Below are 15,939 nucleotides of genomic sequence, written 5' to 3' on the forward strand. Positions count from 1 at the left end.
TATTACTCATCCTATATTTATATGGCACTTGATCTGTGCCAAACACCATGCTAAATGCTTCTATACATTACAATATAGACTATTGCTTCTCTACCTTCCTTTTTTTAAAAAAACTATTACAGTTTTATATCATTGAACAATCAATTGGCTGATATTAGACATCACCCTAGGGAATAAGAACAGCATGAAAAAATAGGAGTCTGTTTTTATCTCATGAAAGTCTTAGACCTGAGCACAAGTCTTATATTAGAAACAAGGTAATAGAGAAATTAGAGTGTAACATGGCAGTCTGCTTCCCAATCCTGAAAGAGAGAGGATACAGCATCATGGAAAGGGTGACATTATTGGTGGGCACATGCCTATGGGGCTCTTTGTGTCAGACAATGTCATTGCACGACATGATGTATGTATGGGGGAGGGCTGTGGAAAAGAACCAGCTGTGGGGGAATTTTTCAAAAATCTTCAAACATAATTATCAGGAACACTAATGAGATTGAAGATAGCAGCCATGCTAGGTGAGTGGGCTGAACAAAGACATCCTGGAAAAGGTGCCAGGTGTGTTTGGGAATGAGTAAATGTCTCTGACGGCAGTGGGGGTTTTTATGTTAGAAAAGAAGTAGGAATAAGCTCAGAGTAAGCAGAATTGAGAGGAACTTTGATGCTCCATGATGGAGTCTGTGCGTTGTCAGATAGAAAGCAAAGAGTAACGCTGAGTAGAGAAATGATCTGACCAACGTGGCTCTTATGACCATTAACTTGATTGCTATATCCAAGGTAGATACATTCTCTTGATGAGTGATTTTTTTTGCATAAATTATTTATCCCGATTGTGTAAAATAGGGCTGAAAACTTACTGAGGTTAAAATAGACAGAACGCACCAGGACAGCAACAGGAAGTGAACATTCAGGTGTGAGGGATCTACATGAGGGGTAGAGATAGCAACTGGAAAGTGATGATGGGTTGAATATACTGGGCAGAAGGATTATCTAAAAAATTGTCAGTGAGGAATAATGAGAGTGTGTTTTCTTATTAACGAATTGACTTAAATAGTCATTAATTTATACTTGTTGATTCCTTTTTCCTTATCCACAAATGTACAGGCTGACTGTGTTGTTGTGATTGGTGGCAAGTCTCGAGAGGCAGGGGCATGGATGGATGACACTTGTGACAGTAAGCAAGGCTATATATGCCAGACACAGCCTGGTAAGTCCTGCCAAACCTCACCAAACAAACAACCAAACCTCACCAGCAAGAGCTGGATTTTTACACGTGTTTTCAAAAGGAAGGCCATTTCCTTGTATATCAGTAGGTTTTTCTTTGATAGTTTAACCCACATGAGCCCATGACAGATAAAATAAGTGGTCTGCCCCTCCCCAAAGAGGTTGTATTTTGTATACTTTATTTACGAGTCTGTTCCCTTATCATTCCAGAAAGTTCTGTGTAAATTAAATTTGAAGTGAAAACTTAAAAAGAGATTGTTAGAAATTTGGAATATATGCCAGTAAGGGGTGTGTGTGTGTGTGTGTGTGTGTGTGTGTGTGTGTGTGTATGAGAAAATAGCCAAAGGAATCAACTTAAAAGTAGGAAAGGTTTATTTTGGTTCTGTGTTTCTGAGGTTCCATTTCTTGGTCTCTAGGCTCAATCCCTTCAGGCCTGTGGTGATGCATAATCCAGTATGGATCAGGCTGCAGAGAAGAATGTCCATGTATGGTGGCTAGGACACGAGAGAGAGAGAGAGAGAGAGAGAGAGAGAGAGAGAGAGAGAGAGAGAGAGAGAGAGAGAAGGAAGGAAGGAAAAAAGGAAGAAAGGAAAAAAGAAAGAAAGGGGCTCTGGCCCCTTTAAGAGCATGATCTCAGTGACAACTCTCTCCCATTAAGACCCATCTCCAATGCTCTTCTTCCCAGTAGTGCCTTGAGCTAGTGATGAAGCTTTTGGAAAACACATGGTGGGGCTAGAGAGATGTCAGAGCAGCAGTACAGGACCCAGGTTCAGGTTCCAACCATCTGTAACTCCAGTCCCAGGAGACCCAACACCTGGCTTCTATGAGCACTGCACACACAGGGTATACAGACACACATGCATGGAAAACACCTACACACAGAAAATAAAACATTGCCTAAGATCTAATTTTATGGAAATAACCTCTCAATATTTTAGTAGCTTTTTTCCCCCTGCAGATATTGTTAGGAATAAGCAAACTGGACAGAAAACTCAAACTTTCTGATTGTGTGTAGATTCTGTGAAACTGCTCTTTTTTTTTTTTAAACTTCACTTCAAGCTCTATTTAGCACTTTTAACAGTCCAAAAAATTTCCGATGGAATGGTGCCCAGATCTCCTTAGGCTGGGGAGTTATAACACTTCCATACAAGATGTGACAGTTTAAGGAGTCTGTTCAGGGTCCCTTGGTCAAAGGGTCTCCTGCCAACACAAGATGGCAGCAGCAGAGGAGAGGGAGGCTGCTTCCTTCCTGAAAATGAGTTATGGTTAAAAAAAACACGGCCCAGAAAGAAAGTTTGGCAGTCTCTTAGGTACTGAGTAAGGCACATCACGGATGATGTTTATGTGGAACAGGTTTGAGAATTGGCCCAGACAGAACCTGTAGGAAGGGGAGTTAGAACTGGAGGCCATTGATTACTTTTCTTTAAAGACTCAAGTGTTTAAGGTGTGATGAGCACACAGTGTCTGTTAAGATCCTTCCGCTCTGTCATGGTCAGGGACAATGTTAGGTCATATGTAAGCAAATGAAAGTGGCTACTTTCCAATAAAACTTTATAGGCATAAATTTGATTTTCATACAACATCAAGAAGTATTAGTTGTTTGTCTCCCCTACCCCTGTCAGCGAGTTGTAGTTTAGAGAAAAGATCAGATGTTAGCTCTTTGCCTGTTTGCTGGTCTCTACCCCAGGACATCAGCTGGGCCTCATAGGAATAACCTCTGCTTTCTGTGTCTTAAGTGGCTTAGAGTTCACATAGAAAACGGCAATTAGGAGGCCAGGCTGGAACATTAAAAAAGGGAGAAGAACATTAGAAAAACCTCTGTCTTAGAGGGGCTCCATGCCTCCATATTAGTGTGGCTAAGGCAGCTCCGGTCCCTAGAGGGGCATTGCAGGTAAAGTTAGAGAGATATACAGGTGAAATCATGAAAGGGCTGGAGGGCCACAGGATATTCTCTTAGAAAATAATGTGTTTTTATTTTATGAGTGTGTGACTTGTGTGCATGTCTGTGCACCATGTGCATGCAGTGCCTGAGAAGACCAGAAGAGGGCATCAGATACCCTGGGACTGCAGTCACCGATGGTTGTGAGCAGCTATGCCAGTGCTGGGAACCAAACCCGGGGCCTCTACAAGGGCCACACATGCTCTCAGCCATTGAGTCATTTCTCTGGTCCCAGAAGATGCTCTTAATCATGACTTTTGACCATGAGAGGAAAGCAGAGATTAATGACAGGAGGAAGACATATATTCTTTAGTTTGTGGCATGAAACTGTGGCACTAGGTCACAGTGGATTTGCAAGTCTTTCTGCTTAGAAACTTGTTCCTTTGTGTATATATTCTTTAAAAAAATTTAATTTAATATGTGTAGGAGTGATTGGCTTATTTGCACGTGTGTGTGTATCATGTGCATGCTTAGTGCCCATGGAAGTCAGAAGAGGGCATCAGATTCCTTCCCTGGAACTGCATATATGTGTATATGTATATGTATTACACATACATATACAGAATGTTTATACATACGTACACATGCATACATATGTATTTCATACAGTTTAGAAATGGTTTAATCCAACATTGTGGGCTGGGGAGACAGTTCAGTTAGTAATTGTTCCACCTTCAGAACTAATATAAAAAAGACAGGTGAAGTGCCACACATTTGTAATCCCAGCAGTGGGGATCCCTGAGGCTCACTGACCATCCAGCCTGCACTGTTTGAGGAATTCCAGGTCAATAAGAGGTCCTTTCTCAAAATCAAGGTGTTGGCTTCTAGGGGGGGAAAAAAAACTGAGTTGACCTCTGGCTCTACATACACATGCATATACATGTGCTCCTGTACACACATGAATGTACATGAATATGTACCCATGCACAGAGATATTTAAATTAGTTTTCTGTTGTAAAATGTCTGGTGAAAATATTGTTAAGCCTTGCCAGTTTGGACTTATGTTTTTGCGTTGACTTCTATGATAGATGGGCATGGGAGTCGTATACTGAAGGTGCTCAATTATTGCTTGTTGATAATGCTAATGAAAATAATCTCCCTATTCTAGACCCTTCCTTGCCTGTTTCTCCAACCACAATCCCAACAGATGGCTTTGTTAACTATGGTAAAAGCAGCTATTCCCTCATGAAATTGAAGTTACCATGGCATGAAGCAGAGAAATATTGCAAGGATCATACTTCCCTGCTTGCTAGCATTCTAGATCCCTACAGTAATGCATTTGCATGGATGAAAATGCACCCATTTAATGTACCCATATGGATTGCCATGAACAGCAACTTGGTAAGATGCTAGAAACATTAATAGCTTGGCATGATTGGTCATTTATGGTCCAATATGTTTCTCTTTCTGTTTCTTCAGCTGAACACTCTCATGGGACTCCACTGCTGTCAGTGGTCTAGTGACCTAGTGATATGTGTCAAAAACCAAACTGAGAAGTCTCTGGTATTTACTATAACTGGCTTTGAATAGTTATATCCAAAATTATACATCTAATCAGCTTCATGCATTTGTTTATTTCTTTCCAGTGTCATGGTTACACAACTGTACCATGAGAATTAAGAAAGTAGGTCAGGAGCATAGGAAGTGGGGGGATGGGAGTACTTTACTTTCTGTTGCAAAGCATTCTAGAATTGTTGTGGGTCTCAGACTTATGGAGCTTCCATCTATGTGTGAGAAGTGTTTCACTGCAGTCTCATCCTTTTATTCCACATCCGAGAGAGCAAGGTTGGTAGAGAACCAGGACAGAGTGGGGGATGAGGCTCTGAACTAAAAGAGGCGACAGAACAGTAAAGAGACTCTTGAGACAAATCTTCTCTGATTCCTTATACCCTACCTGTCATTTCTCTACCCACCCAATTGCTAGAAAACCAGCAAACAGTGTTGCCAGAGGGCTTGGGGCAGGGGAGTGGCTCAAGAGGGCTTGTTAGTGAAGGAAAGAAAAATGTAAGAATTGGACAAGGGACCGGGGTTAGGGTTTATGGAGCTTTCAATTGGGAAGTGGCTTATCATGTACTAGGTACTTCCTGAATAGGATGGAGAATATTTAAAATAATTAGCCCCAAATGGCTTTGGTGACTGAGCTTAGACAAGATATTTTCATATCTCAGTTGACTATTTTTTAAATAATTAATATATCTGATAAATAATTCATTTCTTCTCATAGATATGGTCACACTTCTCTAATGAGCTTCAAATAGACCATCAAATCTTTTAGAAAGATTAAGTACCTTCCTACAATGCTGATATTTATGATTATAAGAGTAATGCTATTTTTAATGACACCTGCAAAGTCAATGATATTCAAGAATTATTTGTGTAAATGGGAGAACGCTGTACAATTTTACCTTGCAATAACATGTGCTTTTAATTTTTACTGTTGGGTCTTTAGTAATTGTCTTGGTAAAGTTAATGATGGAATTAAAATGAGGAAAGAATTTCAACCTTAAAAAATTATTTATCCTTGGTTAATTTTTATATCTGATCTTAGGCATTACTTATAAAACGACTTTTAGATTGGGTATTATGATTGACAAGTGGTATTTTTTAAGTTGCCAATTAGCTTGGATGAGATCATACATTTATTTGTCTAAATTTAATAGGAAACTAAGTGAAATGTGCAAATGTAATAAAACAACCATGATCCATATAGTTGAAAGGCTACCCATTTGGTACTAAGACACCTAGCTCCTTTAGAGTCTACAAGGATAGATGGTCTTAGCTGTCACTAGCCACTGGTGTCAGCAGCAAAACAATGAGATCATGATGACAAGAAGTGTTTCTTTCAGGGATTCAATGAAATGAATGCTTATTATCATTTCAGTATGATGTACCTTCTCTATGATCCAACTTCTCTTTGGCTGTAAGAGCCTGAAAACAAAGGCAGTTCTATAGAATAAGACACATTTTTTAATAATTGTCTTTTCTTACCAGTTTTCTTCTTCGCCCTCTTCCTTCTTTCTTTCTTCTTTCTTTTTTTTTCTTACCATTAGTTGTAACTTTTTCCTCAAATTTTTCATACAATATATTTTGGTTGTGTTTTTCTTCCATCCGGGAGTCATCTCCTCCTCTGTACCCACTCAACTTTATCTTCTCACCCTCTCTCTCTCTTCTCTTCCATATCTTTCATAACTCTCTCTCCCTCCCTCCCTTCCTCTCCAAAAACCAAGAGAAAGAGAAAAGAAAAGAAAGATGAAAGTCAAACAACAACAAAAACCAATAACACAAAAATTGCCAAAATAGTTTCCAGGAGCCGGGCGGTGGTGGCGCACGCCTTTAATCCCAGCACTCGGGAGGCAGAGCCAGGCGGATCTCTGTGAGTTCGAGGCCAGCCTGGGCTACCAAGTGAGTTCCAGGAAAGGTGCAAAGCTACACAGAGAAACCCTGTCTCGAAAAACCAAAAAAAAAAAAAAAAAAAAAATAGTTTCCAGGTTGTAGACCTAAGGAAATCATGAAATAGTCACGTTTAAGAAAGAATGTTTTTATGAATTTGAGTTGGTAGAAATGACTTACAATTTCATTAAATTTTACAGTGTTCAAGGTTCCATGTCAAATTACAGCCTTAAGTATCATATTTATCCCTTGCTTGTTTCCTTCATGCTTTCTATGAGAAGTAAGACTGAAGGGTCATGATTGTTTTTATTTGTGCAGACTAATAATGAGTATACGTGGACTGACAAATGGAGGGTGAGGTACACTAACTGGGGTGCTGATGAGCCCAAGCTGAAGTCAGCATGCGTTTACATGGATGTTGATGGCTACTGGAAGACATCGTACTGCAATGAAAGCTTTTACTTTCTCTGCAAAAAATCAGACGGTAATTGGATATACAAAAAGGGGTTGGGGAACCTCAAGTTTTCTGGAATAAACTATTCCGCATCACTGCTGACTTTATTACCAATCATGTATCTTGGGTTGCTGAGAATAAAACGGAAAGTGCCCTCAACCTAATAAAAAGACTGACGTGGCTATCAACCAATACACAGAGGTCAAAATGACGGAGATGGACATTTTTCGTCATTTCTAGGATTTACTTGCTCATGATAGATCTCAGAATATTTGTTATTGAGGTTGTCCTCTGAATCTACAGTGACAGAGTTTCCAAGAAAGTGGGCTTCCTTTGGGTGTCAACAGCACATCTGCTTTAGCAGAGCAGCCCCAGAAAGTGTATAGAGTGCAGAATCAGCAATGGACACATTCTTAGAATTCTAGCTACATTAGTTCTCTCCCAGGATCTGTCATTAGCTAAGAAGAAATTACAGGAGTTTCAGAAAAAAAGAAGTGGTTTGAAAAAGAAATCCACTTTATTAATTTATTTTGGAGTAATTTGTTAAAACTGCAACATTATTTGTATTTATTTCCTTTTTTTGAGATAGGGTCTTGCTATGTAGAGCTCCACCCACCTCTGCCTTCAGAGTGCCGGGATTAAAGGCATGTGCCACCACTCCCAACTTAAACCTGTAACATGGTTGCAGAAACCTAAATATTGATAATTGTAAATGATGAGGAATATGATTCATGGCCACTGTTTTCTATTGAAATACATTTAAAACAATAAAATCAATGAAAACCCAAGAAAAATGGTAGCTCTAAATGACAGACATTAGTAAATTATATGAAATGGTAGAGCATATAATTTTCCTTAGCTGTAAAAAATATTCCACAGGTTGCAGGAACCCCAGATTTGATTTATGATTTATTTTGAATTTGATTTAAATACTGGTTTATTAACAGAAACCCCTGCTACCGAACCTCCACAACTGCCTGGTAAGTGCCCAGAGTCAGAGCAGACGGCATGGATTCCTTTTCACAGCCACTGCTACTATATCGAGTCTTCGTTTACAAGGAATTGGGGCCAGGCTTCCCTGGAATGTCTCCGAATGGGTGAGTGTCACGTTTCCTGAAAGAAAATTCCATAATAACCTATTTTCAGTTCAGTGGTATTAATAATACTATACATTAAAACATAAGGCATATAAGAACCTTTCTACTATTTTGTGGTGCCGGGGATCACATACAGGGCTTTGCTAGGAAAGTGCTCTCTAACTCTGCCCCTAAGCTGTATCCCCAACCACATGTGTATTTTTTTTTAAAAAAAAATATAATTGTCTATTAATAGAACAATTAACATCATTTCCCACAAATGTAACTTCTAATTCCCCCCCCTCAAAACTTGGAAGAATTTAGGTTAAAAAGTCCACTTACTAAAATATAAAATCTTTCTTTCTGTCCTAATGTTCTAAGCTCTTAGGATTCTAGTCCTCAGGTGTTCAAAGCTTCAGGCTTACTTCTCACTCACAGATTTAAATGTTACAGCTGACCGGGAACTAGCTTCTTTATTCTTCATAGAAACGCTTTTATGCCTGGCTATTATATTTGTAAAGAAAAACAAAACCAAACTCAGTTTTTAAAATGGCAAAGATAGCTTTGTTGTTGTTTTAAGACAGGGTCTCACATATCCCAGGGGCTTTGAGACTTGAAATGTGGTTGAGGATGACTGAACTCTTCCCTCCGGCCTCCACCTCCCATGTGCTGAGATAACGGGCATACAGCACCATGCCCAAGTTAAAAAGAACTACTTCGTTGTGATAGTCTTACTATGCAGCCTAGCCAGGGCTTGAACTCATGATCCTCCTGCCTCAGCTTCTTGAAGTAACCTAAGAACCACCACACCTGGCACAAGACGGTTTCTCAGAAAATATTTAAAAGCCATTTGACTAAATGCCAGTAGTTGTTTCGCTGAGACTGTTTTACTACATTTTTGTTCAGTCCTCATTTAGAGTTTTCTCTATTCACAGCGGGGTGCAGGGGTTACAGTCTCCTTCCCTTCACGTTCATTTGAGACCCACTGTTGACTCTGCATTCTAAGTCCTGAGGGAGATGGAACCTGCTTTACTTGGGTTTCATTCGTATGTCTTGAGGCTCTGTTGTTGCCAGATGCACACATACCAATAATGATTTTATTTTCCTCGTGAATTGAAACCTTACCATTATAGAGTGTCTTCATTGTCTTTAATAATAATTTTTGTCTAAGAATCACCATTTTTGTCTGATATTAGTACAGCTGCTCTGGCCTTTTTAAAGCGATTGTTTGTGTAGCATGTCTTCTGCTGTGCTCTTACTTCCAGTTGATTTACGTCTTTGGAGCTCAAGTGTGTCTTTTTTAGACAGCATGTGGTTTCATCTTTTTGATTCATTAGTGTAGCTATTCTGTAGATCTGTTTATGTTTGTGTTTAACTCCTTTACACTTAGTGTAAATACTGAAAGGAGCTTTTATGTCTGTTATTTTTCTATTTTTCCCTGTTTGTCTCACGTCTTTGTTTCACCACTCCTCCAGTATTGCCTTCTTTCGTATTAAGAACCTATTTTTACTGTTTAACTCCGTTGCTCTCATCATATGCGTGGTCCCCAGTATTCAATGGTTCATTCAACTTACGATTTTTGAACCATGCAATGACCTTATTGGGTCACAGCCCCACTGTAAGTCGAGGAACCTCTAGTTGCTGTTTAGTCATGTTGTTAGTGGTTGCCAGGAGGATGATGATGAACTTCGTAGTTTGAAAAGGGTTCCAGGTTCCTTCTGACACCCCCTTGTGGCTACTGGGCTGCTGTTTTTCACTGTGGCCCTGGGGGTTTGGGCTTTCAAAGGTACCGCAGAGTTAGAATGAGCGTGGTGGGCTTAGGACAATTCAAAACCCACAGCGCTCCTTCTTTATTACCAACATCATGCACATACACACACATGCACGCACGCGCGTGCGCGCTCTCCCCCTCTCAAGCCTGTAGTTAAGAAAATGTTTCCATCTCCTTTGCAAAGCAAAGGTTTTTCTGAGGTGTTTACTCTGTCATTTATGATAAGGGCACCAGAAGTCTGCCTTTGACTTTTCGAATTAAAATAAAAATTCTGTCATGTTGCTTAAGGGTTTCTTTTTTAATTTTACAGTGAATATGCAGAAACCTAATTTTCAGTTTTAGATGTATTACCTAGCAGATAAAAGGAGTGATTGTCATTCATCAAAACATGTCCAAAGTATTTTGAAATGCCTAATAGCTGTGAAATACATTGAGGGATTAAATAAGCATGTAATTAACAATTACCAAGGGAATAACTCAGAATCCAGTATATAGGATAGATACCACATGGTTATAGATTCCCTCTCCAGGTTTCGAATGCCTAGATCACTCCAGGATTCTATGCTCAGCCAGTGCTGGGACCCCAGGCAATGAATTACTTATGTGTGTGCTTTATTGTTCTTATTTGAAAAATGGGTTACCTGTTATATGGTCTTATAAAGACTTAACAGAAGAATGATTCTAAGGTCCAAGGCAAACTATCTGTCGTGATTGTTTAAAATATATTAGTTAGTACTATGCTGTAGGATTAAAGCTAACACTGGTGGTTGATGGTGAGTTGTCAGTTGTATGTGGGCTGACTAGTGTTCAGTTTTCCTTTTCCTTTTTGAATCATTCTATGCGCAACACTGAATTAAAACTTCTATAGTGTACTGTGTCATGAGTAGTGCTCAGAATGGCACTTGTCGGTCTTAACATCAGGACTGTTCATAGGAATAGTTTCAGCTGCTCTCATCATTATCCTCAACCTCCTCATCACCGTGTGTTTTGTAGGCGCCTCCCTGGCTTCCATCGAAACAGCTGCTGAATCTAGTTTTCTGTCATATCGTGTTGAACCTCTTAAAAGTAAAACCAATTTTTGGATAGGCATGTTCCGAAATGTTGAAGGTAACTCTCACAAACCCATTATTTAATAACTAATATTTTTAAAGTATTGTATATAAAACACCATTTTGGTTCCAGAGACCCTTTCTTGCCTTAAATAATGATTAATCTGTAGTGAGTTTGAAAAAGTTAAAATCATACTTTTATTTGTGATAACCAAAAGTTTAAATGACTCACATATTATCCAGCCCTGAAAGTTGTTAATTTAAAAACTCTCCTGTAGCTAAGTTAAAGAATATTCAGAGAACAATTTCCCTTTCTTTTTGCCATAATAAAGATTCTAGAGAAAGAGAAGTATACATTTTTCCATTAAGTAGAAATAAATTTTCAACTAAAGTAATCTAACAAACATATTCTTGTTTTTCTTCCCTGTAATAATTCCTCATTAGAGTCTTGCCGGGTAGAAATCGAGGTGCAGAAACCATTGGTTCTAGTGTAAAATAATAGGCTTAAACATTTTGTGCTAAGAAAGGACATAAGAAGGCTTGTTTTTAACTTGTGGTTTTGTTTGTTTGTTTGTTTGATGACCAGGCAAGTGGCTTTGGTTGAATAATAATCCTGTCTCCTTTGTCAACTGGAACACGGGCGAGCCCTCTGGTGAACGGAATGATTGTGTAGTTTTATCCTCATCTTCTGGGTTTTGGAGTAACATCCACTGTACTTCCTACAAAGGATTTATTTGTAAAATGCCAAAAAGTAAGTTAAAAATGTTGTAGTATGGTAATTTCCATTTCTTTTCGACTGTAACATGCTGGTACAGAACTAAGGCGGGTGAAGCCCCTTTGCCAGCTTTTTCCATTACTGGTGAGAATCATCCTGCTGTGAGGATCAGTCTCCACCTGTGGCTTTAAGTGAGAGGCACTAGCTCTGCCTAACATGGTTTATGGATGCTTTTGTAACGTCTTCCTAAGTTACAAGCAGTCTGGGCCGCCCACCTCCGCAGTTTTACCGTGCTAGGGGAAGGGGGAAAGCTGCCACTTGTCCACATCATAAGAAGCTAGAGGATTAAGCCATGTAAAACCAGCCCAGTCTCCATCTGTGAGTGAATGGCAGACCCTAAAAGGAAAAACAGTTGGTAAATCTCTGTGTGCTACCGATGGGACATTTTTATGCCATTCTGCCTTATGTATTATCTTTCCCAAGAGAAAGCTATTAGTTGGAATCAGAAAAAAATGAATTAGGAGACCAGGGGTGTTGACTTGCTTGTCATGGGGAAGACCCAGACTTTGATTCCCATGACTGTAATCAGTCAATCAAGCAAGCTAGCCAAACATTGGATAAAGTAGTTCTGTTTCCTCAATGTGTCTTATTGTTTTGGAACTGCATAGATTTTTAGTTTATAACTCTGCCTAAGATTCTACACCCGTTGGTGTAAAGTTGTGGTTACAGCCTCTGAACTAATGCTGGTGTTTTGTTTTACTTTTCATTCAAATGTCTTGTAACAGTTTAGACTTTGGTATGCCAATTTCAAAACCCCTAGCCTAGAATACTTTAGTTACAAGTGGATTTTATAGCTATTTAGATGTATCAATGTTCAAATAAAACTTGAAGGATCATATTTTCAAATCTTCTAGTTTATTCAAACTCATCACATAGGTATAGGATGCTGAAGTTGCATAGAAAGACAGCGGAAGATAGATGAATGGACAGGTAGATAGGTAGATATGTATGTAGGTAGTAGATAGCTGAAGGTACAGATACATACCATCCATGAATTCTCCTATGTTATGGTCCATCATCAGATCAGATCAGATCACATCACATCACTTCACTTCACATCACATCACACTTAATGATGGAAGATGCCATGCATCGCTGACCTGAATACAATTTGTCTACATGTAGTGATTATGGATTTTTACAACTATTTCTTTTCTTTCTTTCAAACAGTTGCTGACCCCGTGACTACACATTCATCCATCACAACAAAAGGTAAGCTCACTATGAAATCTCTAGGTCACCATATGATTCAGCTTTTTTTAAAAGCCGTAATATCCATCCCTCTCCTCCTTCACTTTCAGTGGAATGGCTTATGCCAACCTTTGTCACTAGGGTCACCAACCACCTTTCAGGATGTTTAAGAAAAGCAGATTTGAAAGCTGGGTGGTGGTGGTGGTGGTGGTGGTGGTGGTGGTGGTGGTGGTGGTGGTGGCACACGCCTTTAATCCCAGCACTCGGGAGGCAGAGGCAGGCAGACCTCTGTGAGTTCGAGGCCAGCCTGGTCTACAGAGTGAGATCCAGGAAAGGTGCAAAGCTACACAGAGAAACCTTGTCTCAAAAAACCAAAAAAAAAAAGAAAAAAAAGAAAAGAAAAGCAGATTTGGAGTCAGATTGATATTTTTATCTTAAAAAGTCCTTGAAGATGTTGCTGTATTACAAATGTTGCCTTGTTAGATCTCGTGGAAGGGATTATCTTCAAGTCTTTCTAGGTCTTTGTAAACTTGAATTAGGTGACTAATTCTATCTTACCTATTTTAGTGGTTGCTAAAGAAACTCAAAGTAAGAGGTATGGCTTGCCTGTAAATATCTTATTAACCTCATTGGTGACATTTGTTTATTAATTATATTCAGGAGTTCAGATTTCCATTCTTATTTGACCCTACTTTTAAAATTTTGTTTATAATTGCACCATCACCACCACCGTTTTGCTTACCTTCTGAAAGTATGTTCGTGTAAGCACTCTTAAATGATTATTTCATTTTTTAAATATTTTTATTTTTGAATGTGTATCTGTATGTATGGGTCTGTATGTGTCTGTGTTTGTGTAAGAGGCTGCTACATATGTATGGGCACCTGGAGGAGCCAGAGAAACCATTAGATCTCTCTGAGCAGAGTTACAGGCAGTTGTGAGCTGTCAGAGGTGGGTGCTGGGAACCAAACTCTGCTTTTCTGGAAGAGCATTAAGTGCGTCTAGCCCCTGAGCCTCCCCTTCATCCATCCTTCAATTACTTTGATACAAGGTATATGTGTGAATTTCAATGGATGAACTCCTTCAGTGTTTCAGGTAGAGGTGAGCTATTCTAATAACTAAATAAAGATGAAGTATTCCAACAACTAAATCACCATCTGAACATGTTAAAGTGTCCTCTATGTCTCATTGACTTCTGCTTTCACGTCTTGTGACAAATGCCATTTGAAAGAATATTCATGCATCAGAGATTCCCAGCAAGATCTGCTGTACTGTTTTTCCTAGCATCAAACCTTTGCCCCCTCGACTTGTTTGCTAATGTGTAGCTAGAGTTTTCCTGCCTGGCCCACAGTCAGGACAAATCTCTCTCACCCACCAGTCCCACAGCTGCTCAGATCCAACCAAGTAAACACAGAGACTTATATTGCTTACACACTGTATGGCCATGGCAGGCTTCTTGCTAACTGTTCTTATATCTTAAATTAATCCATTTCTATAAATTTATACCTTGCCATGTGGCTTGTGGCTTACTGGCATCTTCACATGCTGCTTGTCATGGTGGCGACTGGCAGTGTCTCCCTGACTCAGCCTTCCACTTCCCAGAATTCTTTTCCTCCTTGTCCCGCCTATACTTCCTCCTGCCTGACTACTGGCCAATCGGTGTTTTATTTATTAACCAATCAGAGCAACACATTTGCCATACAGAACATCCCACAGTACTAATGGTTTGTCTATAGCTGACCAAAGGAAGATGGGTCCTCAACACAAGGAGTCTCCCAAGGGGTCTTCCAGAACGGCCGGAGTGGTCATCGTGGTCCTCCTGATTCTGATGGGTGCCGGTGTTGCTGCTTATTTCCTTTATAAGAAAAGGCATGCACTGAACATACCTCAAGAGGTCACCTTCGAAAACACTCTTTACTTTGACAGTCATCGGAGTCCAGGAATAAGTGACACGAAAGATCTCATGGGCAACATCGAACAGAATGAGCATGCGGTCATCTAGCACCGTAATGAACCTGTCTTATATTTTAATTGCATGAAGTTTTAACTAAAGTCTTCAGTTTGTTACTGCGGTGTGATTGTTTCTTTTAAAATTAGTACTGGGTTGCACTGGTCTGTCTTCTTTCTTCGTCTCATGGAAACAACAATTGCTCATTTTCTAGTCTGGCAAGGTTTATTTTTATTTTTATTTTTTAAGAGAGGGGTAACAATGTTGATTACCACTTTGGAAAATACCTAGGTGAACACACAGCACTACAGTCTCAACACTGCTACATTGGTGGTAGGTCTCTCATGTCAACTCTGTGCAGATTTCAAGAGCTCTAGAAATAGCCACTAAGCTACTCGGGGTATAAGTTATGCACTGAATTGTAATTCAACAATTTGAAGACCATGTTAAAATAAACAAGTGCACATAACCCGGGATGGAATAAGAGTATTCAGTTTCTTTTCTCAGCAGGCTTGATTCATGCCAATTATTGAGAACTGTATTTATCCACTGGTCAAATAACAAAGCTACTGAGAATCTTGTTTGTCCCCGGCAAGGTCTACGGGCTGAATGTTGCAAATGTATTCTGTGTCTTATTGTATGTATATCAGGAAGGTGACTATGTGAAGAAAAAAAAAAACCTGTAAATTTGCATAACTGGATGTACTTAGATAATAAATAACATTATTTATTATCTAATTAATGTGAAATAAACATTAAAGATGGCATCTATTTTTAATAAAATTCTGTGATCTTGTTAAGTATAAATTTGCTTGGCTATGCAATTTAGTTACTTTACATTTTACTATTAAAATAAGTGAACTATTTGTAGGGAAATACCAACTTAAACTCATCTCTTGCTGAATACTGTGGAAGATTATTTTGTTTGTTTGTTTGTTTGTTTGTTTGTTTTGAGACAGCGTTTCTCTGTGTAGTTTTGGTGCCTGTCCTGGATCTCGCTCTGTAGACCAGGCTGGCCTCGAACTCACAGAGATCTGCCTGGCTCTGCCTCCCAAGTTCGGAGATTAAAGGCGTGTGCCACCACCACCCAGCGGAAGATAATTTTTTTTTATATATAACAGCTGCAC

At 39.3% G+C, this 15,939-nt stretch overlaps 1 protein-coding gene across 1 annotated transcript in view; it reads left to right on the forward strand.

Moving 5' to 3' along the window:
• Positions 1 to 15,619, forward strand: part of Mrc1 (mannose receptor C-type 1) — a 90,927-nt gene extending 75,308 nt beyond the window's left edge. Inside the window, exons 23-30 of the mRNA XM_059263614.1 lie at positions 1,102 to 1,204; positions 4,269 to 4,501; positions 6,869 to 7,034; positions 7,952 to 8,101; positions 10,845 to 10,958; positions 11,487 to 11,651; positions 12,846 to 12,887; positions 14,601 to 15,619. Coding sequence (XP_059119597.1) covers positions 1,102 to 1,204; positions 4,269 to 4,501; positions 6,869 to 7,034; positions 7,952 to 8,101; positions 10,845 to 10,958; positions 11,487 to 11,651; positions 12,846 to 12,887; positions 14,601 to 14,866 — 1,239 coding nt within the window. The 3' untranslated portion in view covers positions 14,867 to 15,619. The remainder of the gene's footprint in view (positions 1 to 1,101; positions 1,205 to 4,268; positions 4,502 to 6,868; positions 7,035 to 7,951; positions 8,102 to 10,844; positions 10,959 to 11,486; positions 11,652 to 12,845; positions 12,888 to 14,600) is intronic.
• Positions 15,620 to 15,939: the final 320 nt, after the last annotated feature.

This window comes from Peromyscus eremicus, chromosome 5 (genome assembly GCF_949786415.1).
Source record: "Peromyscus eremicus chromosome 5, PerEre_H2_v1, whole genome shotgun sequence".
Classification (NCBI taxonomy): Eukaryota; Metazoa; Chordata; class Mammalia; order Rodentia; family Cricetidae; genus Peromyscus; species Peromyscus eremicus.